Genomic DNA, 16,356 nt, shown 5'->3' with positions numbered 1-16,356 from the left:
ATGATGCATTTCCCCTCCAACCTACAGGGTTCCAGGCATCTGAATGCCATTTTACGGTACACAAGCCCTTTCACACCCCAACAGCACTCTGCACCTCCCCAAATCTGCCCCCTTCCTTCTGATCCACACCTTCCTTCCAGTCCCGCTCCTTTCCCTTTCCCAAGATTCTTCCCTTTCCTTCGGCCACACCCCGGTGTCCCTAACCCGGTCCCGCCCTTTCCCTCCAGTCCCGCCCCCTTACCTTCCTCAAGCCCCGCCCCTTCCCTTCAAGCCTCCCCTCGTTTTTCCCAGCTCAATCCTTTCTCCCTAGTCCAGCTCCCCTTTCCAGGCTCATCCAAAGCCCCGCCTTTTCTTTACCGAGGCCTACTCTTCAGTTTAGCCCCACCCTGAGCCCTCGTTCAGTCCCTATTCTTACTAGGACCCACTCTACAGATGGCCCCGCCCACTCTCCGCAAACCCCGCCCCGTAGACTGGTTCAATCTCTTCCAGCCCGCCCCGCCCCTACCCATAACTCCGGGCCTCCTTTAGGCTCCAGCCCGCGTCTCTCATGCTCCGGTCCCTGCCCCCAGCCCCGCCCCATGGCTCCGGCCCCGCCTCGCCGCCTTCTTCCGAGACCAAGGCCAGGTCCCTACCGCAGCCCCGGCGCCACCAGTAGGGAGTGAGAAGGGAGGGAGGAAGCTGAGGGGGAAGGGAGAAGGGCGGGCTCCTCACGCCCAGACCCGCGTTCACCGTCCGGGGCCGCAGATTCGCCATAAACGGCCCGACCACTCCGGATCGCGAGTACCGCGACTTCAGTTTCCAGAAACTCACCTTTAAGATGGAGGTGCTAGAGAAACCTTGTGGGGTGTCCAGGGACCCTTCCGAGTCCCACAGTATGGCCCCTGGAGCCTCAGCGGGCGGGCGGGGTTCTGTGGCGAAAGTGCAGCTCGGCAGCGCCGCGGCACCACGTTTACCCTGCGCAGACGCCGTCGCCGCCGCTGCTGCCGCCGCTGCTGTCCCTGCCTTTGCCGCCACCGTCTCCGCTGCTGCCGACCCCGCTGCCTCCGGGAGCCTCCATTGTTCAGGCGGCGCCGGGTCCAAGACCCGGCAACTTAGGGGCTCTCGAAACGGGAGGCGGACGACGGAGTTGAGACACCGGGGCGCCGGCGGGACCCGGAGCGGCAGGGGTCAGCGCGGGAATCCCGGGGAGCCGGGGCCAGAGCGTGGGGCGGCAGGGGGCCGGGGTGGCGAGGTCTGCAGCCTTCGGAGTTGGGGCTTCTCCTCCCCGGCCCATCTTTCCCCGCCGGCCTCCCCAAGTGGGGTCGGAGCCCCGGCGGGCAGCCCCGGCGATGAGCCCGGACTCGAGGTGGCCGGTGAGTGCGGGCCTGGGACCTGGGCGGGAGTGGCCAGTGGGGAAAGGGTTAGCTACTTTCGTGGGGGCGCACTGAGCTGCCCTGCCCGGGTGCCCCTCGGGCCACTCCAGCCAAGAGAACTGACAGGGCATTCACTCCCACCCGGCATCCTGGGACAAAATTGTATTCTTCGGGGCTGCCGGGGCCAATGGCAAGACGGGGAGCCTTGTTTAACTTGTTACACTTCGACAAAAGGGAAACGTCGCCGCATCCGGGAGGGCTGCGGGCACCGCCTGGGCCCGGCCTGATCCCTCCGGCCCCCGCCCCCTACTTCCTCCAGCCCCTTGAGCTCCACCGCCACCACACCCGTGGGCCCCGCGCCCTCCCCACGGGCTTTCAGGTCTAAGTTCTCGCTCCCTCCCCTGTGCCTTTGCTGTTGAGTCCCAGCGGGACATCTGCCCGGGGAAGCAGAGCCGCAGCCTTCACCAGGGACCCTTCATTGAAAGTGGAGAGCTTGTTTGTTCCTCCGCTTGGTCGGTGTTTCAAGACACAGCCCCAGGTGGGAAGGAAGTAGAAGTGAGCTGGAGTTGAAGGAATAGTTTTACTGATGTGGAAAGTCAGGGACTTTGTCGGAGAGGCTGAAGCAGCCCATTTGCTTGGTTAAGTAACAAGAGGAGAGAGGCCTAGAGGGGTCACTGTTTGTCATGGAGCTCAGGGTGGCACTGCCTGGAATAGTGCCAAGCCCCTAGCTGAATTGTTAAAACTCCACTATGCCTGGAGAAACTGGGGCAGTCTCTGACCAAGCTGGACTTCCTGGGGGCTGGTGCCATCTGCTGTCTCCATTCACCTAGGAACACTGGAGAGGAGAAAGGGAGGGCCCTGAGGACCAGCATGGAGCTGAGTGTGCCTGGATTGCCTTGTGTGTACCCTTAGGACCTGTACCAGGGCCAGGGCCAGGGCATAGGCTTCCCCAAAAGATCTCAGAAATGAACAAATTATTTCTATAATCCAGTGATTTCTGCTGGAGACTGGAACTAAATCATTGGCTACCCATTCAAGCCTCTACATGGGCTAACACTAGCTTTCATCTGTCTCTCTCAGCTCCAAATCTGATGGTCCCCTCATTTAGTTATTCATTCGACAGTTTATATATCCATTTGCCGAAAACTGAGTGTCCACAACATTCCAGGTACTGGGAATATAGAGATGGGTAGGCTCTGGTGACTGTACTTGAACGGCTCCCAGTCTAGTAGGAGACAAAGAGGTAAGAATTGAAGTCTATGGAAGCACAGTTAGGAGACACAAAGAAGTCATAACAGAAGAAGTGACATTTGAGCTGGGTTTTGAAGAATGAGTAGGAGCTTACCAATCAGAGAGGATGGAAGGTGTTCCAAATAGAGATCATCTTGCAGGAGTGAGAGGTTATAACATTCAGGGACTCGTAAATTGCCCTGGATACACAGAAGCACAGCTGTAACTGGTGAAAAGAAAAACCTAAAAAGGAGGACCAGGGCCAGAGTGAAAGGAGCATCTTGCATGTCGTCATAGGGGATTTGGATATTATCCTGAAGTAAGTAGGGAGCATCGGGAGGCTTTTAACCAAGAGATTGAAATGACTGTTGCTACTTAGTGGAAAGATCACTCTGGCCACGTTATGCAAGATGACGCTAGGAGAGTTGAGACATAGGTTAGAATGACCAGGCAAGAGGTGATGAGGCTCAGACTGTGGCCATGTTGTGAAGCAGATGGCATTTGGCGATCCTGTGGATGTGGGTTGGCCAGGATCCTTGGGGAGAGAGAGGGCTGGAGGGAGTGGAGTGAATGGCCAGGAGCTCTTCCTGGGTCTATGCTAACTGATCTATAAATTCTAGATGTGACAGCATGGGGGTGGACTTTGACGTGAAGACTTTCTGCCACAACTTGCGGGCGACTAAGCCACCATATGAGTGCCCCGTGGAGACTTGCCGCAAGGTCTACAAGAGTTACAGTGGTATCGAGTACCACCTGTACCATTATGACCACGACAACCCGCCGCCCCCGCAGCAGACACCACTCCGCAAGCACAAGAAGAAGGGACGCCAGTCCCGCCCAGCCAACAAGCAGTCGCCCAGCCCCTCAGAAGTATCCCAGTCCCCGGGCCGTGAGGTGATGAGCTATGCACAGGCCCAGCGTATGGTGGAGGTGGACCTGCATGGCCGTGTCCACCGCATCAGCATCTTCGACAACCTGGATGTGGTGTCAGAGGATGAGGAGGCTCCCGAGGAGGCCCCTGAGAATGGCAGCAACAAAGAGAACACGGAGACGCCAGCTGCTACGCCCAAGTCGGGCAAGCATAAGAACAAGGAGAAGCGCAAGGACTCGAACCATCACCACCACCATAATGCTTCCGCCAGCGCCACTCCCAAGCTGCCAGAGGTGGTGTACCGGGAGCTGGAGCAGGACACCCCTGACGCCCCGCCCCGGCCGACTTCCTATTACCGGTAAGGCCACCTCTGCCTCCTAACTCGGACACACTGGTCACGCAGGGCTTAGGAGCCGGAGAGAGGTGACAAGCAGAAGATAGGAGAATGGCAAGGATAAAGGACAGCAGCAGCACACTGGTCCAGCCAGGCCAGTGAACGGAATAGGACCCCAACTAATGATGGTGGTACTTACTGTATTAACGCCGCCATATTCCAGGCCCCGCACTGGGGGCTTTATGGCTACACCCTCATTTTATTCTCACAGCCCTCCCAGGTAGGTATTGTTCTCATTTCACAGATGAGGAAACCACAGTTCAGAAAGGGGGCCAAACTTACTGAGAGTCACAGGCCAGTACGTATCAGAACTGGTATTCAAGTCCAGGTTCCTCTGACTCTGAAGCTACACTATTTCCACTGTATCAAAAGATCCCTTCTCTGTTCCTGACCTCCACTCCATCACGGTGTGACCTTGGGAAACGCACCCAGCTTCTGCTGTTCTAGTGACTCCATCGGCAGAGCAGGTTTAATATCCCTCTGGCAGCCTAAAGGGAGAAGACTAGGGACAGTGATTTCAGAATGTCGTAAAAGCTATTTGTAAATCTGCAGAGGTAATTTTCCCATTATTTGTTCCGTTGTTATCCCCCATCCATTAGCACGTGTAAGCAGTATTTCTGTCACCTATGTTTTGTACTCCAATGGCTCTTTTATTTATTTCACTTCGTTGTTACTTGATACCCCACTTCTTTCCAAAAATTAATCACAGTGGCTCCTAATAAAGTCACACGCGTAGGCTAAACACCTTTAACATGAGGTAAAAAAATGAAGAGGTGAGGGCAATGTGGTTACAAATAGACACCCTAGCTGAAGGATACAGAAACCGAGTGTAAAACTGCCCTCTGAGAGTCTTGGCAGCCAAGGCGAAGAGTGCGTTCATATGAGTTAGTTACAGAGCAGTCTTTGGTGTCAACTTATCAGAAGGCCTTGTAAAGGTTTGAGAAGGACTTGTAAAGGTTTCTGTGTAAACAGTGGTTTTTACCAAAAGTAGAATCCATGTGGCATACTAAATCTCATAAAAAGCAAATCTGTGGGAACCCAAGTAATTTGGCCCAGTATGTCACTTTTCTCTCTTCCCTGTTCACATGTCCGCCAGTCTCCTTCCTCTCTTCCATTCTTTCATCTATCCAGCCCAGCTCCACCTCCTTCTGACTTTGCACTTTCTCTTTCTCTTTCCTGTTAGCACTGACTGTCATGCCCACCCCAACACACAGACCCCTCTCTGGCCTGCCCTCCCTCCTAATGGTGCTCTGAAAGGTAGCTCAGCCCAGCTCATTCCACTCCTCTTCTTTCTCCCTCTACTCAGATTCATTTTTTCCTCCTGAAGATCAGGTCTGCTCTCTAGGGCAGCCGTTCTCAGCTGGTGCACTGCCATCAGTTGGGAGGTATGTGGCATGTAATTACTATTGTTAGCAGAACTGCCCAAGTTTTGGAAATGATTTGCTTTTTATATGAATTTGAGAAGATTTGGGGTCATCTCTCTAATAACACCACTTTCTCTTGCTTGCATCGGATATACTTTCTTGAGGGGGAGGAGACGGAGGAGTGTCAGCTGGTGTGCCAGGAATTATACATGACAAGCCTTGCAGCCTACCTTATCTGCTGCAGCCTGTAATCTGGGTGCACTGTGGGCGTGTGCTGTACACCATCACATAATGTGGTGTGTGTCATGGCAGAGAAAAGGTTTAGAGCTGTTGCCAAGGCCTGGAAGGGGCCGGATCGTTCACACTAGCCCTGAGCCACACCTTTTTTCAAGGATGAGGACGTTGCAGTCACCTTAGGGAAGAGGTAAAGGGCTAAGGAAGAAGCTGCTTCCTATAGGCATAGCATTTTAGTCTGTATCTTCCCTTCCACCCCCAAAACACCTTTCAAATGAACAACACTGAGAGCCTATTTTTGTGTGGTGAATCAGACATGGTCCTTGCCTCTGTCCTGTAGTGGAGGCGTTAGACACATAAACAGTGACAATGAAAGGCAAGGTGGGTCAGGGCGATACAAGCGCTAATGATGAAGCTAACATTTGTTGAGCACTTGCTCCCCGCCAGGTACTGTTCCTAAGCACTTATTAACTTATTTATTGCTCATACTAGCTGTATGAAATAGGTTCATGTTAGCGTTACCACTTTAAAATGAAACAAGGTCCAGGGACGTTAGCTCAATTGCCTGCTGTCACATACAGAACGTGGCTCCAGAGCCTGTGCTGGCCTGGCCCGCTCTAGCACCCAGAGCTCCAGTTTTTCTTGTGGAGATGGGAGGGCAGGGTCAGGAATTAACATTTATCTAGGGCCTGCTATGTGGCACTTGATTTGGCCCATTCATTTTTGTAATTCCATCTACTCCTGAGAGCTTATTTCGGAGTAAGGAGTGTTATCCTCATTCTGTCGATAAAACCAAGATTCAGAAAAGAGCAGTGATGTCCCGAAGGTCACACAGTTGGCAGAGCCAGGATTTAAATTTAGGTTTGTTAGAAGCTGAAGCCCGGTTCCTTCCATTGTAGCTCCCTGCAGCTTTACAATACTAGAGTCCGGGCAACCTGGAGCATCGTAATGGCGTGGAGGGCCCAGGCTGACTCCTACCCTACAGGCACCTGCTAGCCCAGTGAGTGCTGTAGGGTAGAGTTGGAATCAGCCTGCCACTTCCTGGTTGTGTGACCCGTCAGTGTTGGGCAGTTAGCTTCAGTCTCCTCAGTGGGAAATAACATTGACGCTATGGCTGTGGTGAAAATAAATGTGATAATTTAGCATAATGCCTGGCTTATAGTAAATGCTCAGTAAATCTTAGTTATTCTGACTGTTATCTCCCAAGGCTCTCCAGAGTACCTAGAGTTTGAGGGAGCCCTGAGCTGGTGCAGGCAACAGTTGACAAGACCCATGGTGGCTCCCTTCAGGGCACTGCCAGCAGGTGCTAAAACAATTCATATGTAATTTGCAAGGGCTACCTGAGGACCCCACTGCCCCTGACTATTTGCACCATCATCCGGACCATCCCAATGGGTCCTTGCTGCCCTGTCCTTCTCCCTTTAGGAGTCTGGCTGAGCCTTTGCACCGCAAGGGAGGTGGTGTAGCAGCTAATACACAAACTTAGGTTCACATCCCAGCGCTGCCGGTTTCTCATAAGGGAGCGGGGGCAGGTGAATTAACCTCCCCAAACTTTAACGTTTCCTTTTCTGCAAAATAGGAATGATTATAGGACCCACAGTACCTGGGTTTAAGGTAAGGATGGAATGAGACAGTACAGGCCTGGCCTGGAGTGAGTGCTCAGCAAATGTAAGCCATTGTCTTTCCGGCAGGGCAATCTCAGCCACATAATGCTTAGCTGCTGTGTGCCCTGCAGGTACATCGAGAAGTCGGCAGAAGAGTTGGACGAGGAGGTCGAGTATGACATGGACGAGGAGGATTACATCTGGCTGGATATCATGAATGAGAGGCGGAAGGCGGAAGGCGTGAGTCCCATCCCGCAGGAGGTCTTCGAGTACTTAATGGACCGACTGGAGAAGGAGTCCTACTTTGAGAGCCACAATAAAGGCGACCCCAATGCGCTGGTGGATGAGGACGCTGTGTGCTGCATCTGCAATGACGGTGAGTGCCAGAACAGCAACGTCATCCTCTTCTGTGACATGTGCAACCTGGCTGTGCACCAGGAGTGCTATGGTGTCCCCTACATCCCCGAGGGCCAGTGGCTGTGCCGCCGTTGCCTACAATCACCCTCCCGTGCTGTGGACTGTGCCCTATGCCCCAACAAGGGCGGTGCCTTCAAGCAAACAGATGATGGGCGCTGGGCCCATGTGGTGTGTGCCCTGTGGATCCCTGAGGTCTGCTTCGCCAACACAGTCTTCCTGGAGCCTATCGACAGCATTGAGCATATCCCGCCAGCTCGGTGGAAGCTGACCTGCTACATTTGCAAACAGCGGGGCTCAGGGGCCTGCATCCAGTGCCACAAGGCCAACTGCTACACAGCCTTCCATGTGACATGCGCCCAGCAGGCTGGCCTTTACATGAAGATGGAGCCTGTGCGGGAGACCGGTGCCAATGGCACTTCCTTCAGCGTCCGTAAGACGGCCTACTGTGACATCCACACGCCCCCAGGTTCGGCGCGCCGCCTGCCTGCCCTGTCCCACAGTGAGGGGGAGGAGGATGAGGAGGAAGAGGAGGAGGAGGGTAAGAGCTGGAGCTCAGAGAAGGTGAAGAAGGCCAAGGCCAAGTCCCGGATCAAGATGAAGAAGGCACGGAAGATTCTGGCAGAGAAGCGGGCAGCAGCACCTGTGGTGTCCGTGCCCTGCATCCCACCACACAGGTATGTGGGGGCAGGTGGATAGGCCGGGCACGGGAGAAGCAGCCCTGCCGTACACTGACAGCCCCCTGAGTGCAGTGACAAGGTGGGGTTATCTTCTTCCTATCAGGAGCTACATGGAAGTTAAAAAAAAATCCAAAAGAAGGTAGCTCTAGCAGGTCACCTGACTTTTACATTAGAAGCCAGAAACTTCAAATTTTATCTGGCAGACCTAACAGATGTTTTAAACTGCCCTTCATTTTGATGGTGTGGTTTAAGTCAGGAAGAAAGAAATGGAATGAAAGAAGGGGGGAAGGAAATGCTCAAGGAGTTGCAGAGTGGTTCCTGCCACAGATGAGTCCAGAAGAGGGCTGTGATCCTCAGTTATTTTTAACTCTCTCCTGTGCTCCGGAGTTGATTTCCTACAGTTTACTGCTCTGCTTTATCTTAAAACCTCCCACAGCTCCATTTGAGGAGGTATCCCAGGGTCAGACAGTACTCTGGGCTATACAGACAGTAGCAGTCTAGGGGCCCAGCTCCCTGAACCCCTGATGAACAGAGTTAGGCGTCTGTCTTAGTGCTGGGAGCTTGGCTTTCCGTCTGCTGAGGTACCATTGATGGCACTGTTTGCTCTTCTTTGCCTTAAGCCATGTCACAGGCCTTTTTGACAGTACATTCCCTATTCAGCTCCATTCAGGAGCTCTTACTAGCCAGAAACCCATGTTCTACTGAAGAAAATAAGGGCCCAACAGGTTTTTATCTTTATTCTCCTGCCTCCCAGGCTCAGTAAAATCACCAACCGCCTTACCATCCAAAGGAAGAGCCAGTTCATGCAGAGGCTGCACAGCTACTGGACGTTAAAGCGGCAGTCACGAAATGGGGTCCCGCTGCTACGTCGCCTGCAGACACACCTGCAGTCTCAGAGGAACTGTGACCAAGTCGGGGTACCGTGTCAGATTCCCTGTGGGCTCTGGGAACTAGGGCCAGGGGAATAAGGACTGAGATTTGTGACTCTAGCATCCAGTGTCTGAGGACTTAGGCTCTTTCTTTCTCTAATCTAGCCCTCAAATCAGGATCAAGATGAAATCCTTATAGATTATCCGCATGAGGGAATGATGGCACATTCCTATGTATTTATTCATTCGTTCACTTAACAAGTGTATACCAAGCGTTGGCACAGGGGACATGTAGTTTGAGAAGCTCCCACTTGAATTGCCAGACCTGCCAGTAAATCCCTGTGCTCCTTCCTTTGGTTTTACTTGTCTTTGACCCAAGTTTCCTGGGCTGTCCTCCCATCTGGCCTTTCCTCTGGCTCTCTCATCATCTCCTGACCCCCTTTTTGCCTCTACAGAGAGATTCTGAGGATAAGAATTGGGCCCTCAAAGAACAGCTCAAGTCTTGGCAGCGACTCCGACATGACCTAGAGCGAGCTCGGCTGCTGGTGGAGCTGATTCGCAAGCGGGAGAAACTCAAACGGGAGACGGTGAGTGTTCCTGGGCCAGCTCTTTTTTACAGAGGAGAAAACATATCTGGGAGTAGGAAAAGCATGTGTTCCCTGGACAGGAAACAACAAGGCTGATAGCTGGAGTCAGGTCTCCTGGTGCTCAGTGTGCTTTTGGGCTCATTGACAGCAGAACATGACAGGAGAGGATGAACGGAAGCCTAAATGATGTGATACTGGTAGCCAGCACTGGGAGTTCAGTCAAGGAGGGGAAAGGCCCGAGCAGGTGGGGAGTTGCACTGGGTGGGGTCTGGTATGAGGCAGACCTGAGCGAGTACCTTGAGCTGTGAGGGGTAGGAAGGCAGGCACATTCCCAAACCAGCTGAGCCCCGACCCTTTCCTCAGACCTCTCTGCCGGGGGCTGGCCTAGGCCTGGCTGATTGGGCCTTTGTGTGTGTCAGATCAAGGTCCAGCAGATCGCCATGGAGATGCAGCTGACCCCTTTCCTCATCCTCCTTCGCAAAACCTTGGAGCAGCTCCAAGAGAAGGACACAGGCAACATCTTCAGCGAGCCGGTCCCTCTGTCTGAGGTAACCGAATTGGACGAAGTAAGAATCCCTTCCCCTCACTCCACCTTCTTTCTGTTCCTCTCCCAGTTGGACCCCTGCTGCAGGTCTGGGCCAGGGACTAGGAGGGAACCTTGAAGAGAGGGGCTGGTGGCTGTGGGGCTCCAGGATGACCTGGAGCCACATGCATCACCTGGACTCTGTCTTGTCCCTGTCGTACCCCAAGGGCCCAGAATGGGAGGCAATCTGCACTCCTTCCCCAGAGGCAGGGACTGAGTCTGCCAAGTGAATAATCCCAGGGCAGGAAGACACTTTCGGGGTGCTGAACCCTAGAACGGACACTTTAGAAGGCTCAGCACCTAAAGAACCAGCTCTGAAGTCCTAGGTCCTGACTGGCAGACTCTTCTCTCTAAAAGGTATAAAATGAGAGGCCTGAGGCAGCAGCCTCCTTATAAGTCTTAATGATAAGTAAAAAAGAGCTATAGGAATGCAAGATGGTGTTCTTTCCAGAGGATTCCCCTAGCCATTTTCTTACTGAAGCCTCATAGGTAATCTAGGAGGTAGATTTGGCTGTAATTTCATTACCGCTTTCCAGACAAGGAAAAGAAGGCCCAGAGAGGTTAAGACACTTGCCAAGGTCACACAGCTTGTGACTGGTAAAGTCAAGACTAGAATCCAGCTTTCCTTTCCCCTGTGCTATATGCCTGCCTCTAACTGTGGTGGGAGGAGGTTGCTGGATGCATTTCAGGGGGTGGTGTTAGGAGCAGGGGTTCAGGGGGAATGAGGGGCATATCTCCATTTAGCCACACCTGCCCTGCTCTCCCAGGTACCTGACTACCTAGACCACATCAAAAAGCCCATGGACTTTTTCACCATGAAGCAGAACTTGGAGGCTTACCGCTACCTGAACTTTGATGATTTTGAGGAGGACTTCAACCTCATCATCAGCAACTGCCTCAAGTATAATGCCAAGGACACCATCTTCTACCGGGCAGCGGTGCGGCTCCGTGAGCAGGGTGGCGCTGTGCTTCGCCAGGCCCGGCGCCAGGCAGAAAAAATGGGCATTGACTTTGAGACGGGCATGCATATCCCCCACAGCCTGGCTGGAGACGAGGCCCCACACCACACTGAAGATGGTGGGTGATAAGTCACACACATACGGAGGGGCGCATGCCGGGGACGGACAGCTTTTCCAAAGTCCCCTCCTGGGAGTTGGTAGTTTAGGCAGGAAGCAGCTAGGCTGAGCAGTGGCAAGCTCCCCCCAGGAATGCTCCCCAGGAAACCAGGCTGGGTAAATGGGTAGCAGTGTTCACTGGCCACTCTTGCTGCTGCTGTTTTATAAATGTGCCTGGTGAGGAGCTGAAGGGACAGGAGTGGGTGTCTTGCTGCCTGCCAGGTTCAGAGGGCCCAGAGAGCTGCCCTGAGCCTAACCTTTACCCCCTGTGCCCACCCCAGCAGCAGAGGAAGAGCGGCTGGTCCTGCTGGAGAAGCAGAAGCACCTGCCAGTGGAAGAGCAGCTGAAGTTGTTGCTGGAGCGGCTGAAGGAGGTGAATGCCAGCAAGCAGAGCGTGGGCCGCTCGCGGCGAGCAAAGATGATCAAGAAGGAGGTGACAGCGCTGCGGCGGAAGCTTGCCCACCAGCGGGAAACTGGACGGGATGGGCCTGAGCGGCACGGCCCCTCCAGCCGGGGCAGCCTGACACCCCACCCAGCAGCCTGTGACAAGGACGGGCAGACAGACAGTGCCGCCGAGGAGAGCAGCAGCCAGGAGACAAGCAAAGGTCTGAACCTCATAGCAAGGTGGACCCCAAAGCAAGCCAGACTTTGACTCTGCAGCACACACTCAGCCCCTGCCATCCCCCAGACAGAGGTCTCTTCTGCACAGCTAGCTGTACTTTCTCCCTCATTCCCTGGTCTGGGGCTTCTTAGCTGCCCCTCTAGCTATTTGTATAAGAGACAGCGTTCCTAATCCTTGATTCCCGAATCATCTCCCAACTCTAGCTGGAGTAGTGGTCCCATACACCCAGGGCATACCCTGGGCTTCTACCTTCCACATCAGGCCCCTCACCAACTCTCCTTCTCTCTTTCTCTGCTCCAGGCCTGGGTCCCAACATGTCCTCAACCCCCGCACATGAGGTGGGAAGGAGAACCTCAGTTCTGTTCTCCAAAAAGAACCCGAAGACAGCTGGACCGCCCAAGAGGCCGGGCCGGCCCCCCAAAAACCGGGAGAGCCAGATGACCCCCAGCCACGGAGGCAGTCCTGTGGGGCCCCCCCAGCTTCCCATCATGAGCTCCCTGCGTCAGCGCAAGCGGGGTAGGAGCCCCCGGCCCAGTTCGAGCTCAGACAGCGACAGTGATAAATCCACAGAAGACCCCCCAATGGGTGAGCCTCACCATCACCCAGCCCCCCAAGAGAGTGAGCAAAGCTGCCATCCTTCCCAACATAACTTGCACCTACTCCTTCATTTGCCCATAAGATGTCAAAGATAGAAGGGCCCTTAGGAATCCTTTAATTTAATCCCCTCATTTTACAGACTGGGCAACTGAAGCCCAAAGACACTGCCCCAGCTAGATTCCCACCCAGGGCCCCCTCCTTTGTATCACTTCACTTTTTCTCTTCTTATTCTCCTTGGGGATCTCCTGCCCTTTAAGCCATTTGTGTCCTAAGACCTGTAACTGCCAAGGGGAAGTGCAAGGGGTGGGGCAGAGCTATGGCCAACAGTGGTGGACACTGCCCAGAGATAGCTCCGCTGGCCAGGGTGGAGGAATTTTCTGGCATAGAAGGGGAAGCCAAGCTCTAAGTACCTCTTACCCTCCATGCCATCTCTGATCTACATCTTCCTGACCGATTCCTTCCTTCCTCCTCCTCCTCCCCTACCAAGACTTACCAGCCAACGGCTTCAGCAGTGGAAACCAGCCAGTAAAGAAGAGTTTCTTGGTCTACCGAAATGACTGCAGCCTTCCCCGGAGCAGCTCAGACTCTGAGTCCAGCAGCAGCAGCAGCAGCAGTGCTGCCTCAGACCGAACCAGGTACTGGCCCCCCAGATCAAGGCCTGCCCCAATGGGAAGTGGGGTGGTAGCCATCTCAGCCTAGATTAAGATGGCACAGACCCAAGTTTCTCTGCAAAGTAAATGAAATAGATGAGAATGTCTCCATAATGGAATGGAGGGAACCATCCTAGGTTCAGCTGATGTTTTAGAGCAGAGGGCATAAACTGACGTCTTGTGGCCTAGATTTGGCCTGTAGACATTTTGTTGGGCCAGCATGGTGGTTTAAAAAAAAAAAAAATCCATAAGTGTCATAAAATTCCCAGTTTCTGTATTTATTTTTTTTAAATAAGATCTGGCGAAAAATCGGACCAATATTGCCTTTGGACAGGGCATGCATTCATCACCACCACTGCTAAATCCCACCCACATCAGTCAAATCGCTGCCAAGCCCCTAAGGGCATTTGAATTTGAAATTCTTTTAAGTAGTCTTTTCTGCTTTCCAAAAGTCTTAGACCCTGGGGGCTTAAGAGAGGTCACCCACTGTGCCATTCCCCACTCTTCCCATCTCAGCTGAGCTCTCCTTGTCTTGTCCCCAGCACAACGCCCTCAAAACAAGGCAGGGGCAAGCCCTCCTTCTCTCGGGGCACGTTCCCAGAGGACAGCAGTGAAGATACCTCAGGCACTGAGAACGAGGCCTACTCCGTGGGCACTGGCCGCGGCGTGGGCCACAGCAGTAAGTACCCTCGCCCAAGGCCAGGAATGCCGGAGGCCCAGTGTCCGGGCCTTGCCAGCCCCCTGGCTGCTGATCCGCCCCCTCTCTCCCATTCCTGTGAAGTGGTAAGGAAGAGTCTGAGCCGGGGAGCGGGCTGGCTGTCGGAGGATGAGGACTCCCCGCTGGACGCTCTAGACCTGGTGTGGGCCAAATGCCGAGGGTATCCGTCGTACCCAGCTCTGGTAGGCCTCTGCTTGTCTTGTCCTGCCCCTTGCATGTCGACCCCAGAATGTAGACTCAATTAGCAGACTTCCTACTCTGCTGAGCGGTAGAGCGCAATGTGTTTGGCAGGTGGACACCTAGAAGTCCCTGATTAGTTTCTCCATCTCTCCCTTTTCCTTCCCTTTGCCCCTTGGGCCCTTGGGCTCTGAAATAGTTCAGCATAGGAAGAAGCCAAGGGTCAACACTGTAGCCTTAGTAGCATGATAACCTTTCTCTGTCCCTACCTCAGAGGTACATTTCAAATTCTTGGGTAGTGTAGTAAGCCTTGGGGAAGGAGGGGACTGCACCAAACCCAGGTCTTATTATACCCTCAGATCATTGATCCAAAGATGCCCCGGGAAGGTATGTTCCACCATGGGGTTCCCATTCCTGTGCCCCCACTGGAGGTGCTGAAACTTGGGGAGCAGATGACCCAGGAAGCCCGAGAGCATCTCTACCTCGTCCTCTTCTTTGACAACAAGCGAACCTGGTAAGAGAGGAGGGGAGCATTTGCTGACTCACAGCCACAGATGCAGCCCTGGGTATGGGGGCAGGCTGTCAGGAAATTCCAGCAACAAGACAGACTGGGCTATCACAGATCAGTGTGGGAGGGACTTAGGTCTTTGAGCAAAAGGATTGTGTTGACATGAATCTGAGTGAATGAGTGGGCAGCAGTGACAAACAGCTGTAGCTAGAAAACAAAGGATCATCAGTGACAGTGACAAATATGGGAGTGGCTCCCCACCCAGACTCAGGTGACTTTTAGACTTACTTTTCCCACCTCTGCCTCCCTGGTGACAAGATGGGGATAAAGCAGGCATCAACTTTCAGGCTCTGAATCCCTGTTCTGCCACATTTACATATGTAGTCTTTTTGTTCATTGTCTGCAGAGGATATTTAATGCCAGTAAAGTCTGCCTGGAGCCTATGGGACAAGGCCCCTATTTCAGGGTATATCAGGGCTCCTCCTTTCTGCATTCCTAAATAACCCTGTGGTTACCTTCAGTGTAGACTGTAATCAGTTCCTTGAGGGCAGGGACTGTGTCTCTTGGTGTCTGTAACCCCAGTGCCCACCAGAGCCTGGCCCTCAGGAGGTGTTTTTGAATGAATAAAGGAGTGAGGAAGGCTGGTGCTTGTTGCTCTCCCAGAGATGACTGACTTGATCCTCACCTCGTCCTACAGGCAGTGGCTGCCCAGGACTAAGCTGGTTCCTCTGGGCGTGAACCAGGACCTAGACAAGGAGAAGATGCTGGAGGGCCGCAAGTCCAACATCCGCAAGTCAGTGCAGATCGCCTACCACAGGGCCCTGCAGCACCGCAGCAAGGTGCAGGGCGAGCAGAGCAGCGAGACCAGTGATAGTGACTGATACTGCCCCGCACAGCCCAACCGATAGTGCCCTGCCACCTCTCTCCTCCCCTTCGCTCACTGTCCTGGAGTGGCACCGGCCTCTGCACTGACTCATTCCTGGTCTTGGGGCCAGTCTCAGGGGAAGCTGGGTGGGGGAGGTCCCTCCTGCCCTGAGTGCAGCTGGACTGTACAGAACACTCCAAGGGCCATGGCGGCTCTGTGCAAGGAGAGGGGAGGTCTCAGAGGTCAGAAAGCTCGAGACCTCAGCATTAAAGTGCAGGGTGGTGGGCCAAGGTTAGGACACTGCATAAAACAGGCCATCCCACCACCTCTACCTGCTTATGCCAGGAGAATCCATAACTGCCTAGTGGCCTGAGGCCCCTGCAGGTGGTGAGGAGAACGGGCATCTGCTCAGCCTAGCAGTGGGATTGATGTCTGTCCAGCCCGGAAGAGGGGCACTAGGTGACCCCCTCCCCTGCTGTTGTAAATACTGTAATTATCGGAGAATTTAAATTATTCTCATTTGTAACTGCGTTTCCGGGTCGCGCCAGAGTCATTTGGTACTAAAAAGACTGGGGCCTGTCCCCACTCCCCTTCTTCCCATAGATGCCCCCACCTTTCAAACTGGTTTGTATTTATTTCAAAGGAAGAAAATATATTGATTCTTAGAAAATAGATGGTCTGTTTGGAATTAATGGTTCTTGCCTTCTGCCAGGGCAAAGGGAGATTCTGTCCCCCAGGGATGGTAAATAATGGGGCCCAAGTGGTTGCAGGCTGCTGTGCATGCTGCATTTGTAAGACAACAGCCACGATAATACGACCGCTCCCATTTCCCAGGCACTTACTGAGTTGCAGGGCAGGCCCGGTGCTGAGCACCCATAGATACAGTTTCCTGTAAGCCTTGCATTAACTATAGGAAGGTTAA

At 53.6% G+C, this 16,356-nt stretch overlaps 1 protein-coding gene across 13 annotated transcripts; it reads left to right on the top strand.

Moving 5' to 3' along the window:
* Positions 1-772: 772 nt before the first annotated feature.
* On the top strand, positions 773-16,106 carry BRPF1 (bromodomain and PHD finger containing 1). 13 transcript variants are annotated; one of them, XM_019748319.3, is made up of 14 exons: positions 794-1,352; positions 3,203-3,811; positions 7,181-8,140; positions 8,898-9,060; positions 9,468-9,599; positions 10,019-10,165; positions 10,950-11,259; positions 11,579-11,902; positions 12,220-12,504; positions 13,004-13,151; positions 13,709-13,845; positions 13,948-14,066; positions 14,421-14,575; positions 15,267-16,106. In XM_019748319.3, the coding sequence occupies exons 2-14, from the start codon at positions 3,213-3,215 to the stop codon at positions 15,448-15,450; spliced, it is 3,663 nt and encodes a 1,220-aa protein (XP_019603878.1). In that variant the 5' UTR covers positions 794-1,352; positions 3,203-3,212; the 3' UTR covers positions 15,451-16,106. The 13 variants fall into 13 exon arrangements, with proteins under 13 accessions (XP_019603882.1, XP_074169115.1, XP_019603874.1 ...); XM_019748321.3 differs by having other exon boundaries at positions 798-1,352; positions 10,019-10,147; XM_019748320.3 differs by having other exon boundaries at positions 799-1,352; positions 11,582-11,902.
* The last annotated feature ends 250 nt before the right edge of the window (positions 16,107-16,356 follow it).

The sequence above is a fragment of the Rhinolophus sinicus genome, chromosome 5, assembly GCF_057876585.1.
Source record: "Rhinolophus sinicus isolate RSI-liver-muscle chromosome 5, RSI-T2T, whole genome shotgun sequence".
In the NCBI taxonomy this organism is placed as follows: domain Eukaryota; kingdom Metazoa; phylum Chordata; class Mammalia; order Chiroptera; family Rhinolophidae; genus Rhinolophus; species Rhinolophus sinicus.
This window is presented reverse-complemented; position numbering and strand designations above follow the sequence as displayed.

Bases quoted from the DNA above. Each gene is read 5' to 3' on its own strand.
- BRPF1 (XM_019748315.3), top strand. From the start codon at position 3,213: ATGGGGGTGGACTTTGACGTGAAGACTTTCTGCCACAACTTGCGGGCG. The intron at 11,903-12,219 runs GTCTGAACCTCA...TCTCTGCTCCAG, and splicing joins CAGCCAGGAGACAAGCAAAG to GCCTGGGTCCCAACATGTCC. The intron at 13,152-13,708 runs GTACTGGCCCCC...TCTTGTCCCCAG, and splicing joins GCTGCCTCAGACCGAACCAG to CACAACGCCCTCAAAACAAG.